General features: G+C 37.6%; 1 protein-coding gene across 1 annotated transcript in view; it reads right to left on the bottom strand.

Annotated features, from left to right (window-relative positions):
* Positions 1–7,773: 7,773 nt before the first annotated feature.
* LOC6054308 (vesicle-associated membrane protein/synaptobrevin-binding protein) overlaps positions 7,774–15,711 on the bottom strand; it is a 29,271-nt gene continuing 21,333 nt past the window's right edge. Inside the window, exons 4-5 of the mRNA XM_038256628.1 lie at positions 10,068–10,282; positions 7,774–9,993 (exon numbers count right to left, since the gene is read on the bottom strand). Coding sequence (XP_038112556.1) covers positions 9,772–9,993; positions 10,068–10,282 — 437 coding nt within the window. The 3' untranslated portion in view covers positions 7,774–9,771. The remainder of the gene's footprint in view (positions 9,994–10,067; positions 10,283–15,711) is intronic.

Below are 15,711 nucleotides of genomic sequence, written 5' to 3' on the forward strand. Positions count from 1 at the left end.
GTATGACATTTCCTCTTATTAACGTGTTATTAAACATTTTCAGTATAATATCACTTCAATACCAAATTTTGTTATTTTATCAGAAACTGTTATTATTTTTTCTTATTGAAATTGAAGTTCAGGATAAGTGCGTGGCCGAATGGTTACGCTGTCCGCTTTGTAAGCGGATGATTCTGGGTTCGATTCCCATCTGCTGCAACCTTCCATCGGATGAGGAAGTAAAATGTCGGTCCCGGCCTTGGTTGTTAGGCCGTTAAGTTATTCCAGGTGTAGGAGTCGTCTCCATGCCATAAGTACAAACAACACACCAAACCAAGCCTACTCGCAGTCGGCGGTTGGACTCGCAATCCAAAGGTCGTCAGTTCAAACACTGGGGTGGAAGGTTCCTTGGAGTAAAAAGAGGTTTGGGTGTTCTCCCCATTCGAGCCTTCGGACTCCTAGGTTCGAGCAGAAACTTGCAATAGAGACCACAAAAAACCCGGGGGTCGTTAATGTGGATGGTTTGATTTGATTTTTTGTGAAATAATAACACTTTTCGTTATTTTAACAGGATTTGTTATTGAAATATTATTAATTTTGTTATTACCGTCTGCCCGGGAAATGATGAAACCTAGGCTAGTAATTTCAATTATTATATTTTTTTATTTTTTTGAAAAATAAAAAAATATAATAATGTGCACTGCACTTCTTGAGTTCTTGCTTATATTTTGTTCCAAACCGACTTCGCAAAACTTTACCGACCTCTGACGCAATTCTTTTTCTCAAGCAAACTTGAAAATAATCGCACAGCAACATATTCAAGTGCAAGCGAAAAGTCACGCTTGTGCTTGAACCACCTTCTACTTTTTTGATGTAAGTAAGTGGAATCATTCGAAAATCACGTTACGCATTCTCTCTTTTCATCCCCCACAGTAAAACATCCAACCCTATTTTTTTTCATTCTCTGATTTCTTCTTTACAGTGAGCAGTTCTCTAGGATTTCGGTCGTTCGATTTTTTTTGTATTTTTTAATCCGACTGAAACTTTTTTGGTGCCTTCGGTATGCCCAAAGAAGCCATTTTGCATCATTAGTTTGTCCATATAATTTTCCATACAAATTTGGCAGCTGGCCATACAAAAATGATGTATGAAAATTCAAAAATCTGTATCTTTTGAAGGAATTTTTTGATCGATTTGGTGTCTTCGGCAAAGTTGTAGGTATGGATGCGGACCACACTGGAAAAAAATAATACACGGTAAAAAAATGGTGATTTTTTTATTTAACTTTTTATCACTAAAACTTGATTTGCAAAAAAACACTATTTTTAATTTTTTTTTATTTTTTGATATGTTTTAGAGGACATAAAATGCCAACTTTTTAGAAATTTCTAGGTTGTGCAAAAAAGTCATTGACCGAGTTATGAATTTTTAATCAATACTGATTTTTTCAAAATATCGAAATTTTGGTGGCAAAAATTTTTCAGCTTCATTTTTCGATGTAAAATTGAATTTGCAATCAAAAAGTACTTTAGTGAAATTTTGATAAAGTGCACCTTTTTCATGTTAAATCCATATTTAAGTGACTTTTTTGACTCGCAGTTTTTCATTTTTTAAGATTAGTGCACATGTTTGCCCACTTTTGAAAAAAATATTTTTGAAAAGCTGAGAAAATTCTCTATATTTTGCTTCTTGGGACACTGTTGATACGACCTTTAGTTGCTGGTATATTGCAATGCAAAGGTTTAAAAACAGGAAAACTGATGTTTTCTAAGTCTCACCCAAACAGCCCACCATTTTTCAATGTCGATATCTCAGCAACTAATGGTCCGATTTTCAATGTTGAAATATGAAACATTTGTGAAATTTTTCGATCTTTTCGAAAACAATATTTTCAAAAATTTTAAACCAAGAATAACATTTGAAAATGGCGTAATATTGAATGTTTGGCTTTTTTGAAATTTTTTTCAAAAGTGGGCAAACATATGCACACTAATTTTAAAAAATGAAAAACTGCGACTTTTTTCAAAAAAGTCACTTAAATATGGATTTAACATGAAAAAGGTGCACTTTATCAAAATTTCACTAAAGTACTTTTTGATTGCAAATTCAATTTTACATCGAAAAATGAAGCTGAAAAATTTTTGCCACCAAAATTTCGATATTTTGAAAAAATCAGTATTGATTAAAAATTCATAACTCGGTCAATGATTTTTTGCACAACCTAGAAATTTCTGAAAATTTGGCATATTATGTCCTCAAAAACATATCAAAAAATAAAAATAGTGTTTTTTTTGCAAATCAAGTTTTAGTGATAAAAAGTTCAATAAAAAAAATCACCAAATTTTTTTACCGTGTATTATTTTTTTCCAGTGTGGTCCGCATCCATACCTACAACTTTGCCGAAGACACCAACTCGATCAAAAAATTCCTTCAAAAGATACAGATTTTTGAATTTTCACATATAATTTTTGTATGGACAGCTGTCAAATTTGTATGGAAAATTATGTGGACAAACTAATGATGCAAAATGGCTTCTTTGGGCATACCGAAGGCACCAAATAAGTTTCAGTCGGATTAAAAAATACAAAAATTAAAATTGAAGAAAAAAGACCGATTTCGAAGAGAATTGCTCAGTGCTTTTCAAAGAACAAAAATTGATTCAAAAATGAATTTTTGGCGATTGCATAGGTAGAAGCCCGTCTACTCAGTTAACTCAATCGGAATTCTGAAACGGAATTCAATTCGAATCGTTTACGTATTCCGTTTCAAAAGCAACAACCGATTCCGTGTACGTACCGGTTGTTGCGTTTGAAACGGAATACGTAAACGATTCGAATTGAATTCCGTTTCAGAATTCCGATTGAGTTGACTGGGTAGAGGCTGGGATGTGTTGTAGCGGGTTATAAATTCTAGAAATAGAAAAATTAAAATCTTGATTTTTTATTTAAATTTTTGGATTTTCTTTTTGATTCTATAGAAATTCAGATTTAAATTTTAAAATATTTATATTTAATTTAAATTTTTTTAATGCTTTGGTCTCAACCAACTTCGTTAAAAAGGCACCTGGTACTACAGCCCGCCGGGAATCGTGGTGTAGGGGTAAGCGTGATTGCCTCTCACCCAGTCGGCCTGGGTTCGATCCCAGACGGTCCCGGATGCATTTTTCGAGACGAAATTTCGTGCTTTCCATTTCATTAGGGCACAAAACTTTTGTAAACAAGAGTGTATCCCTCTCACACCTTATGCAAACTGTCATTTGAGTGAAAGGGATACATTATTGTTTACAAAAGTTTTGTGCCCTTTTGAAATGTTAGCACTGACGAACTGACGTGCCACCAGGAACAAATTTCTCGTTCATTTCTGACCAAATGCTTCTTCTCTTTCTTCCTACTTTTCTCTTTTTGAGTGAATGTCAAAATTCGAGTTTGTCATTTAGCCACCGCAGCTGTTCCCGTGCTGCGAAAAATGCAGGAACAACAAGTGAAAAGAGCTGATTTGAATGAGATTGATTATGCTACTGAAATTCTTAAATCATCATTAACACTGATAATTCATAAAAGGCAACACAATAATTAACCATAACTATCATTTAACATTGGATAATTTGTGAAATAAATACGTTTTTCCAAGATTTTGCAAAAATAAAATAGATCAAGAATAATTTCCGCCCTTTTTACATGTTGCTTCAGAGAGCTTCTCAGCAGCAGCAGCAGCGCATCTGTCAAACCGTGTGTTTGACAATCGCTGATCGCTGAGGGTGAGTGAGAAGGAAGATGGGAATGTGCGGTCAAATTTGAGCTCTTGGTGGCACGTGGCACGTCAGTTCGTCAGTGATGTTAGGCTCCATTTGTCTGACCACGCCTTCCGCCGAAAGGGAAGTAAATATTGGCTCCGGATTAACCTGAAGATTAGGTCGTTAGCTCAGTCCAGGTGTAGGAGTCGTCTCCCTGGGTCCTGCCTCGGTGGAGTCGCTGGAAGGCAGATGGACTCACAATCCAAAGGTCGTTAGTTCGAATCCCGGGGTGGATGGAAGCTAAAGTGTAAAAAGAGGTTTGCAAATTGTCTCAACAATCAAGCCTTCGAACACCTAGTTTCTAGTAGGAATCTCGCCAAGGCAATAGGGGGATGGCGTCGCTATTTTTTAGACCACGTTTTCCACTTTTTCTCATCGAAACCGACTACTTTATCGACTTCATTTTGCTGGGCGAGATAGGACGCCGAAAAACTGCAATGCTTACAATGCTTAAATAACGGAATGAATAATCAGGTTAGTAACTATTTTAAACTCGATGTTAAAAACACAGAATGTAAAATATTTATTCAAATCCCAGGGGCTGGAAACTCTAATATTACTTAAAAATACTGAGTATACTAACGATATTCCAGTATACTTGTTAGTATACTTACCGAACAGCAATAAACTGTTAGTATATTAAGATACTCTCAGTATATTGGTAAGTATACTTGCGATTGCTAAAGGAAATAATAAGTATACTAACATATATTTTGATATACTGGTTAACATAATAATTATAGATCTAAGAGTTTCCAACCCCTTGTTCAAATCAAGGTAGTACTTATTTTTCAATACATTATTTTCATTAAAACAAAAATAATAAAAGAATAAGTCCGTTGCAAATATTTTTTGAATTATATGTCCTTAGACTCTGACCAAAGTCGAGGTAAGACAAAGAAATAAAAAAAAGTTAAAAAATTGAAATTGTAGGCAACGGTGTCAACATGTGAATAAAAAAGAGAGTTTTAAATTGCATTACACATCTGTCCAGTTGTTTTGCAATCATAAGTTTCTAAATTTCTAAGTATACTACAGTATATATTGACGAAAATTTTATGTTTTCGAGAGAACAAAAGCTTTGAAAAATATTTGCAACGGCCTGAACAAGTTAATATTTTAGTATATATTTTTAATCATTATTTTGCGAAAAATATCTCGAATCAATTGTATCCATCTGGAATAGGCCGTCCCAAAAAAAATGAAAAGTTGTCAAATCTTTGGTGCTCACCCCTAGAATGATAGATTAGGATGTCAGGAACAATGTTTTCATACAACAAAAAATTCCCAAAAATGGTTTACAACTCGCGCGCGGAGCTTGAATGAAAAAAGTGCATTTTTCGAGTATTTTTCAGAAATGCGAGTAACCAGAGTCTCGGCCCGAAACTTCAAACACGATCAAAAGCAGCGAACCGAAGATTGGCAATGACGTTTTGGAATTTTGACAGTTTGGAACGCATGAATTACCCCATTATCGGTTTCCCGCATGAGTGATGTGGAAGTTGTTGCACATGGCTGAAGTTGGGAATTTTGCAACTTATTTTAATTTATGCTAAATTTCAAAATTTAAACACGAATCTACAGTGAATCGGTGTGAAAACTAAAGATACACTAAAGCCACGATGATTTGATGGGCAATATTGATCCGAATCGCGAAAAAATAGGTTTAAATTGAAAAATAATAATAAAATAAATTTTGGTCTAGAATTTAACGAAACTTTGTCTGTTTTGTAAGACTTAATGTTATTGCACAATGGATATAGAATTTTTTACAAAAAAGTAAATTTTTCGGTTCGTCCACAAACAATCTCATTGTTTGTAAACAAACGACGCCATATTGCCAATGTTGTTCGGTAGGTCATATCAGGCCATCGCCGGGGCCCTGGCTTTTTTCGACATTCAATTTATGTCCACGCAAAGCCGAGATATTTGCATTTTAGTGAATAAAAAGTGTAGAACTTTCAAAATTCTTGGTATATAAGCGTTTTTAGCATAAACCATTGGCTACTATGATTACAAACGAGAAGGAAATTTTTATTTTGCTCGCTCAAAAACGATATTTGTTAATAACATTTCATGAAAAAACATGAGATTTTCTCACAATGTGACGTAAACGACAAATAATCATAAATCAAAATTAATTTTATTAAAGTCATATCTCCAAGCTGTGAACGTGATTTTTTTATGTATGTTTATTCGAATGAAACAAATTCATCTATAAAAAAACTTATTTTTTCAAAAAAAAGTTACCCGTTAGAGCTTTATTTGTTCACATCGAGAAGAGCACAGAGCAGTACTTATAAACATGTCGTTTACGTCACATTGTGAGAAAATCTCATGTTTTTTTCATGACATATTATTAACAAATATCGTTTTTGAGCGAGCAAAATAAAAATTTCCAAAATATATGCCTTCACGTTTGTAATCATAGTAGCCAATGTTTTATGCTAAAAACGCTTATATACTAAGAATTTTGAAAATTCGACACTTTTTGTTCACTAAAATGCAAATATCTCGGCTTTGCGTGGACATAAATTGAATGTTAAAAAAATCAAAATGATCTCCGTAAAATTTCCTATAAGCTGAATGCATTAGTTATGGCTGCTTTTTTGGCTCGTTTTAAGGAGTGATTTTTGAATTTTTTTTGGCTAAAAAATACAATTTTTTCACCCTAAAACGCCATGCCATGCCCAAACACAAGCTTTGATGGACTATGTCTGTACAGGAATTTGTTCAGGGGACATTAAACTACAGTAGTTGTTCGGTAACTGGGCGTTGTTTAACTGGGCTGCTTTTTAACTGGGCGCTCGATAACTGGGCCGTAGCCCAGTTAAAAAGCAGACAAACGTCAAAAAACCAAAACAAACCAAAATGACCGAGGGGTTAATGGATACAAAAATCATATTCAATAAATAAAAAAAACTTTTTTCAAACTTTTGTTCCATTTCAAGTTACAATTAAAGAAAAATGAAAAGTAAGCATTGTAAATAAATTTGAGTAACTTTTATTTTTATATTTCATCTGGAAAATATTATGCATCGGTGGTCCCCTCGTTATTTTCTGTTCAGCCCAGTTAACGAGCAACATTCGGTGACTGGGCTACGTTCTCAGCCCAGTTACCGAACAACTACTGTATAACTTGAAGCCCAAGGCGACCAAATTTGAATGACTTTAGTATGATTGTTACTCGCATTTCTGAAAAATACTCGAAAAATGCACTTTTTTCATTCAAGCTCCGCGCGCGAGTTGTAAACCATTTTTGGGAATTTTTTGTTGTATGAAAACATTGTTCCTGACATCCTAATCTATCATTCTAGGGGTGAGCACCAAAGATTTGACAACTTTTCATTTTTTTTTTTTTTTTTGGGACGGCCTAATCTGGAATCAATCCTATCTATCATGTAGGAAATACAAATTTTAATCACAATTATAGCATAAAAATCAAAATCATAATTAATGTTGTCCGGAAGCAGGATTTTTCGTACATTCTTGAATTCTTCGCCAAAATTCCCTTTAAAATTATTGACACTCAGAAATGCTACCAACTTGTGTAAAGTGTTTTTAGATGCAAACTTAAAACTAATATAAAAGCAAGAACCGATGGTGTAGGGGTAAGCGAGGTTGCCTCTCACCCCAGTTGACCAGGGTACGATCCCAGTCGAGGCATTTTTCGAGACGAGATTTGTCTGATCACGCCTTCCGTTGGACGGGGAAGTAAAAAAAGACCGCAAATTATCCAAGACCACGCCTTTTTTTTTTTTGAATGTCGGAAAAAATAAATGCCACTCCGTCACGAGATATCGAAGAATGGGCCTCGGATTCGTGATCGGGAACCACAGAATAATTTCTTAGAACAAAGTTTGACGCAAATTGGTGAGAAGTTCGTGTTGTTTGGAAGTTTCAGTTGAAAAAATAAAAAAAAAAACGCACCAAAGAAGAGGAACTTATTTACGGACGACACTTTCGGGCGTGATTAACCACCGGAACGGTAAAAAAACACGTTTTTCCGTATGAGTTGGAAATAATAATTTATTTACGAGATAAAAAGAAAACAAAATAACCACTGGTTGTGTCCTATGTACGCATGTGTGTGTGTGTGTGTGTCAGCATGTTTTGTTTGTTTTTTTTTTCTGTTAGTGTAGGGTTAGGTTTGCAATGCACGTTACGATATTACAAGTCTACAAGAGAAAGCTCCAACAACCGAAACCGAGAAGAACCGAAAGAAAAATCTTCGTTTGCATTCATTATTTTGTTTTCGTTAAGCAGCACACCTACACCATATTTTTTCGCTGGTTTTTTAGTTTGTTGTTTGTAACACATCTTCTAAGAGAGGGGGGAAATAAGAAGAAAATAACTAGCAGAAGTGGTGGGTAGAAATATAATTTGTTGAATTTTCAATCGATTTTTTTTCTACGAAACAATTACAAATTTTGAGTGATTGAATTCCATTTTTTTTCCTAGTTGCGCAAAGCGGTTTTTTACGTTTGAAATTTGAGAAAATTGTTAAAATGTTGCTCTTTTTTCAAACATGGTTTCGCGTGTTTTCTTCAACCCAAAATCGCAATTTGATCAAGACAATTTAGAACAAATGTGTAAGAATGTGTTAGCAATAGTTATTGTTTGTTAATGATGCTTTCGTTCCGGAACCGAACTGGAAGGAACATTCCGGGGGGAACTTATTTCTCTTTCGCTTCTCTATTTTGCGTTCTTTTTACCTTTTTTTTAGTCAAAACTATAAACATAACAAATACGGGTACTTTTTTGTTTTTGTTTTGTTTGCTTTATTCATTGTTCTACGGTTTAATGCTTATTCGCTAGGATTTGCTCTCCCTTTCTGTTTCTCTTCCTCCTCTCTTGCTACGGGACACAATCGAACATGAATCTTGATTTTTTTTTTGTTGTTTACTTTTCTGTTTTCTCAATAATCTGTGTGGTTGATTTTTGCTGGTCGCTGCCGCGACCGCCACTCTTCGCGTCCTGGTTTCGAGAGGGCCTCAATTTTTCTTTTGTTATTGAATTCTTACGAGTGTGTGTGTGTGTGTGTGTGTTTGTTGAATTATATATATATTTTTTTTGTTAATAATAATAATCTATTCCTCTACGAGCGACAGTTTACTTGGTTTTTCCCCTTATTTTCGTACTGCGTGTGTTTGAATTAGTTTTTTTTACTCTTTTTGCTAGGCATTTTAAAAATGAATTTAATGGTAAAGAAAGATTGCTCTCTGTCTCGCGTATTATTTTTACTTTTTTTTCTCTCTTTCAGTTTTTCACTAGAACCAGCAACAAGAAGAAGATTGATAACTAATAATTGTTCATTTCCTGTAACATCATGCGCTTCCGTCCTGCCTCTCCACTCTCTCTCTCTCGCTAGCGAACATAATTCTAGGTTGTTTGTTGTTCTTAGGATAAATACAATTTTGCTTTCTTCTTGTTTTTTTTGTTTTTCTTTAGCAACAACTGTTGTTGATGTTGTTTGTGGGCTTCGCTTCGTGGAATCTGCTGCCAGAGCAGATTCTTTTCTCCAATAGTTTGAATGCTAGGTTTATTTTCCAATGATTTTTATTTCTTCCACGAAAGTGAGTTTGTGAGTTTCTTCACCGAGAGTGACACTGATTCTCAATTGTTTTTTTTTTTTGTATATATTTTGTGTTTGCTTCTTTTGTTTATGAACCATACAGAGCTTATTTATTGGTATTCTTCAGTTTTAACATGTTCTTTTTTGTTTAATTAGTAAAATGTGTGTGTGTGTGTGTTTGTCCCTTGAATTCTCCCCACCGCGCACCCCACCACGTCTTAGTTTGTAAAATTTAACCTCGTTTTTTTTCATCTTTCTCCATGCAGATTGAAACAGTACGTCAACGTAAAGCAGCTTCCGCTGTTTGTCGGTCGGTCTAAAGTGTGTCTGTCTGTCTGTGTGTGTGTGTTTAGAGCTTATTATCATTGCCGCCGCTGCTATTGTTGCTGCCGCCACCGGTGCCGCCATTGCCGTCGTCGAGCGTTCAGAGCACAAACTTGCCCAGGATGAAGCCAAAGATGGCGAGCGCGATCGCCGCCGCGACGTACATGATCGGGATCTGCTGCTGCTGGGCGAGCGCCGGCGGTCTGTACACGTTCGCGTACTCGCCGGACGACGCTCCGCCGGGCGACGACGCCGACTTGGACTCCGCCGCAAACTCCTTTCGGATGTTTTCCTTCTCCAGCTGCAAGCGAAGAAGCGATTCCTGTGCGGCGAAAAAAAAAACCAAAATTAAACTCCACACCACACCGCAATCGATCGATTCGAGGTTCCACCCACCTTCAAGATCAGATTCTCGTGGCGCAGGTTGGTGGCGGCCTCCTCGAGCATCTTCCGCGCATCAGACGGTCCTCCTTCCACGATGCCGCCGGCGCCGCCTCCACCGGATGATTTGTCCTTTTCCCCGCTAGACTGCAGCAACTGGTCGGATGTGTTGGAACCGCCACCGCCGCCGGAGACGTTTTTCTTTGGTGTGTCGTCGGGGACGGCTGGGTCTGGAAGCGAAGGTTAAAAGAGGGATGGTGTTAGTAGAAATTTGAAAATCTTGTGTTCACAATTTTCTGGATTTAGATGCATTTTTTTTCCTAAATCGACAACATTTTTTCTATACCACACAGTGCTCTCTAGGAAAATCAGTAAGCTTAGAGCAACCTTACCAGCGTGAGTATTAGGCCGGTTTTAGGGTTTTGTAACGCGTGTTAGTACCCTGACAGACGGACCGGGCCGACAACGGCCCGAAAACCGCCGGACGGCTCGACAAAACGGACCGAATTCCGACGGTTTGTCCGACGGAATTCGGGCCCTTTTCGTGCGTATATGCAACACTTTGTCCGACGATCGTCGAAATCGACGTTTGAGAAAATCGACGTTGACGGGCCGTTGTCGGGCCGTTTTCGGGCGCCTTTGTTGTTTAGATTGTCCTGCCACTATCGGGTGCTCTCGTTTCGGATTTTTTGGTTGATTTGATGCAACTAAAAGAAATTCCATTAGCAAACTCGTACTGTTTATTATCCTTGTCAAGGTTTAAACAATTGTTGTTCACATTTAGTAGTTTTCTAATAAGATTTGATTTGGCCAATCCCAAAATATTTCAGCAGGGGTGGCTTTTGTGTTTCTTGGTGTTCACTTGCCGGGCTCGCAACTCGTCTTTGGTTCGTTCTCAGCGGCCGTTGTTGATCCCATGCGGCAGAGCCAGCATTTTTCATTTTTATCTGAAACAGGTTCATTTTACTGAAGTGGCATGAAAGGCATAATCGGAATGTACCTCTTTCATTTATATGTCTGGTAAGTCCCGCCATGCTCCTGATTGTGGACACAATTTTCACTTTGTAACTTTTTCACAACGTACAATTCACCATTTTTCACTGGACTTGGAATCCGCAATAAAAACGTATCTGTCATTATTTTTTTCAACGCCTGCTGAGAATTTTGCACGCACTAGATGTCACCTCTCTGACATTCGATCAAAACGCACGACAAACGCTCGAAAATGGCAGGACTCAATCGACTTCGAGCAGATAACGCTTCGAATCGCACGACCGCGGGACTTCAGTCTAACAGGGATTGCTAAACTAAAACGTAACGCGTCGGTTGGGAGCGAGTTACCAAATCTAGCAACGCGCTAGCAACGCAAATAAAACTTGGAACTGTCAAAGTTCAAAACACAGTTTGTTCAGTTTTTATGTTCGAATGTTGTTTATGTGTTTTTTTCGTCTTTTGTCGGTCGAAGAGACCAAAGCGCGCAAAAATTAAGAAGGAGATGGATTGCGGCAATAGAAAATCCGGTAAGTATCGTGAAAAATGGCCTGGATTCCTGGTTTACTGGCCACGGAACCGGCTACTGAAGGATTGACTGCTCATGAGAATGGTTTTCCCATTTTTCTGAATACTCGGAAGGCCAAACAGCGTCCTTCTTCTTGTGCAGGGAACTCCTTCCGGATGGTCACGGAGCTGGCAAAAAAAAATCCGGCAGCATCATCTCATGCGCAGGGAACTCCTTCCGGATGATGTTTGCTGGTTTCGTAACCATCCGGAAAGAGTTCCCTGCGCAAGAGGGAGGATGCTGTTTGGACTTCCGACAGTCAGAGCCGGCAAAAACATCCGGAAGGAGTTCCCTTTACATCAGAGAGGATGCTTCTAGGCTTTCTGAAAGTTTTTGCTGGTTCCCACATAAGGTATTGGGGTTCTTTTCGACCCCAAACTTTAAAAAATCGTCATAAATCCAGTTTTTGACCGATTCCGGTTCTTTTGGTCACAAATGAAAGCTTAGGACGTCCCCTTTTCGAAACCGACATGGAAAACCGGATTTGGATACCGGTGGCCACGGGAATCGGCTACATCCGAAAAAAGACCTTTTTGAGACCCCAACTTTGACGACCTGTATCTCAGGCAAATTTCAACCAATCAGGATGCTCCGGGTTGCATTAGACAGATATTTACCTGTACTTTGACCACAAATATTAATATCAGGGCCAGGTGACCTACCGGTTCTGGAAATCCGGAACATCCGAAAAGTTCATGTTTTAATGTTTTACACATATATGTTATACAAATACTCTCACAATAGTTGAAATTGATCCATAAAACTTACTAAAAATACAATACACGATTGCCAGAACCACTCTGGAGTGTTAGTGGCCACTTCCGGGTAACCTGGAACCGGTTCCCGGGTACCCGATGAACGACTAACTTGACTTTTTTGGTGAAAACCCATCATGTTGCACTTCAAACTCCATGAAATTGAAAGATTTGTCCATCTTTGGTAATGCCGTTATTAGCTGAGCCATCCTGGCCAATCTGGAACCGTTTACCGGTGGCCCCTTGGGGACACTTCCGGAATATGAGAGAAACCCTATCATCCGACATATCAAACTTCATGAAATTGATAGATATGTCAATCTACGGTCATGTCGTTGTTCGCTAACCCATTCTGGCCATTTTGGAACCGGTTCCCGGTGGCCCCTTGGGGATACTTCCGGAATATGAGAGAAACCCTATCATCTAACATATCAAACTTCATGAAATTGATAGATATGTCAATAAACATCGACATATCAAACTTTATGAAATTGAAAGATATGTCAATTTACGGTCGTGCTGTTGTTCGCTGACCCATTCTGGCCATTCTGTAACCGGTTACCGGTGGCCCCTTGGGGACACTCTCGGAATATGAGAGAAACCCCACTATCCGACATATCAAACTTCATGAAATTGATAGATATGCCAATCTTTGGTCATGCCGTTAATCGCTGACCAATCTTGGCCAATCCTGAACCGGTTACCAGTGGCCCCTTTGGGAAACTTCCAGAATATGAGAGAAATCCTATTATCCGACGTATCAAACTTCATGAAATTGAAAGATATGTCAATCTACGGTCATGCCGCTTTCTTCTTTTTTCTTCTTCTTCCCTATCTCTCCCAAAAAATATGATATGTCGGATAATAGGATTTCTCTCATATTCTGGAAGTGTCCCCAAGAGGCCACCGGTAACCGGTTCCAGAATGGACAGAATGGATTAGTGAACAACGGCATGACCGTAGATTGACATAACTATCAATTTCATGAAGTTTGATATGTCGGATGATAGGATTTCTCTCATATTCCGGAAGTGTCCCCAAGGGGCCATCGGTAACCTGTTCCAGATTGGCCAGAATGGGTCAGTGAACAACGGCATGACCGTAGATTGACATATCTTTCAATTTCATGAAGTTTGAAATGTCGGATTATAGGGTTTCTCTCATGTTCCGAAAGTGTCCCCAAGGGGCCATCGGTAACCGGTTCCAGATTGGCCAGAATGGGTCAGCAAACATCTGAATGACCGTAGATTTACATATCTTTCAATTCCATAAAGTTTAATATCCAACATGACAAGTTTTCATAAAAATAATCAAGTTGGCCCTTTTTCTGGTATTCCGATTCCATGTTGACTGGCCATTTGGCCAACAAGCATCCAAAGTGGTTCTGGAAGGCGCCTTCTGTTTTTGTAGTATGGTTTTTTTTTGTTTCAATAAAAACATATAATTTAATGTGTGAAAGCTTTTATGTTATCTTCAAACAATGATTTCGAATCATTTTCATGAAACTGCCATACAGCAGCCACCGGTAAGGTTGCCGGGTAGTAAATTGCTAACCCAATTTAGCAACGACCGGTGTGGGACCGGGTGACTAAACTAAAATAGAAGCGTTACGGGTTAATAAAATAGCAACAATTTCCGCAACGCACCGGTAATGATGCTCTTTTAGTACAAGAGCACGAAGGCATCGGTGAGTGATTGTAAGGATTTGCTCATAAGATTTCTATCTGTGCATGTTGTCCCAAAAACAAATCCATTGTACTTTTTCCAAAACACTTCATCTACAATCAAACTTACGCAAACTCTTGCGAAAACAATCATCAAGTTTTCAAAAGCAAAATTCTGCAATTTGCCATTGTAGATCAGGATTTAGCGAATATAAACTGAAACACTTTTCAAAATGGTCATTTGTTGACTGCTTTACATTTACAAAAATGCTTATAAATTCGATAAGTTTTGGGTAATTTTAGAAATGATTTCAAATACATTTGTTAGCCGTTAACCGTTCTATACCAATTTTAGCCAAAAAAATACAATTGTTTCAAAAAAAGTAATTTTTTGAAAACTAGCGCACCGCTTTACTGAGAAACCGACAAATTAAAACCTAATCTGAGACAATTCCACATTATAATCTTAAAAAACACAAATGTATCGCCTTCTGCAATTCATGATCGATTTAAAAAAATAAAAAGGCTATAGAAATTTTAACTGCACCCTCAAAAAATATGCCAAAAAATCAGGGAGTAGAAAATAATAGAAAATCAAATTCTTAAATTCTTATATTCATAAATTCTTAAATTATGGAATTACAAGCCATGCACACTGGAACCAGCGAAAAGCCAATTGGACCATATTTGGCCACTCCGGAACCGGTTCCGGATGCCCTGGAAGTGGCCAAATGGATAATTTGGTAAAAGCCTATCGTGCGACATATCAAACTTCATTAAATTACAAGCCATGCACACTGCAACCAGCAAAAAGCCAACTGGACCATATCTGGCCACTCCAAAACCAGTTCCGGATATCCTGGAAGTGGAGAGATTGATATTTTTGTAAAAGCCTATCGTGCGACAAAATCTGCAATCCAGTTGGCTTTTTGTTGGTTTCAGTGCACAGTGGTCCAGATCGCAAAATTAAGTGGAAAATGTATTTTCCGAAAAATGGTTAAGTTTTGGAGCTTTGGTGTCTTCAGAAGAGTTGTTGCATATGGAAAGGCGCAACTTTTGGTTTGGTTGAAAATTAGGGTGGTTCACGATTAGGGTGATTTTGGAAATCTAACTTTACAGGAATATTTTTGGGAATTTTTTTCGTCTTCTAGAAAGTTGACGGGCTTGCCAATCCAAGCAACTTTGTCGAAGACACCAAAATTTTATCTCGTAATCTACGCCTTCTACGACCAAATTTATAGAAAGCATCTGAGCAAACCTTCAAAAATCAGTTTTTTTAACCTGGCAATTCAGGGTTTAGTTTTAGAGAAAAGTGGTATTCGGGGCACTTTTAGAGCTCTAAAAAACAAACATTTTTATTATCCAACAAGTCAATTTGGACTTAAGGGTCAAAAGTTACAGCGATTTTAAGGTAAAAAAGATGCAAATTTAAAACTTAAATATCTCGAAATGGCGCAAGCCAAATTTTAAGCACTAGGTTGCATTTGAAAGAGGAGATCTAGCACTACAAACGCTGAAAAAATCTCAGGGGTGTTTTTCTTTAAACTCGAGATATCTTCATTTGAAAAAGTCTAATTTTCAAGGGAAATCCTTATGGGACCACCCTAACGAATTTCGAAAATTGTCCAAATATTTGTTTTTCCATGTAATTTTGCCCGCTGAATCTGAATCTGCCCTCAGAA

Source organism: Culex quinquefasciatus, chromosome 1, assembly GCF_015732765.1.
Source record: "Culex quinquefasciatus strain JHB chromosome 1, VPISU_Cqui_1.0_pri_paternal, whole genome shotgun sequence".
NCBI lineage: Eukaryota > Metazoa > Arthropoda > Insecta > Diptera > Culicidae > Culex > Culex quinquefasciatus.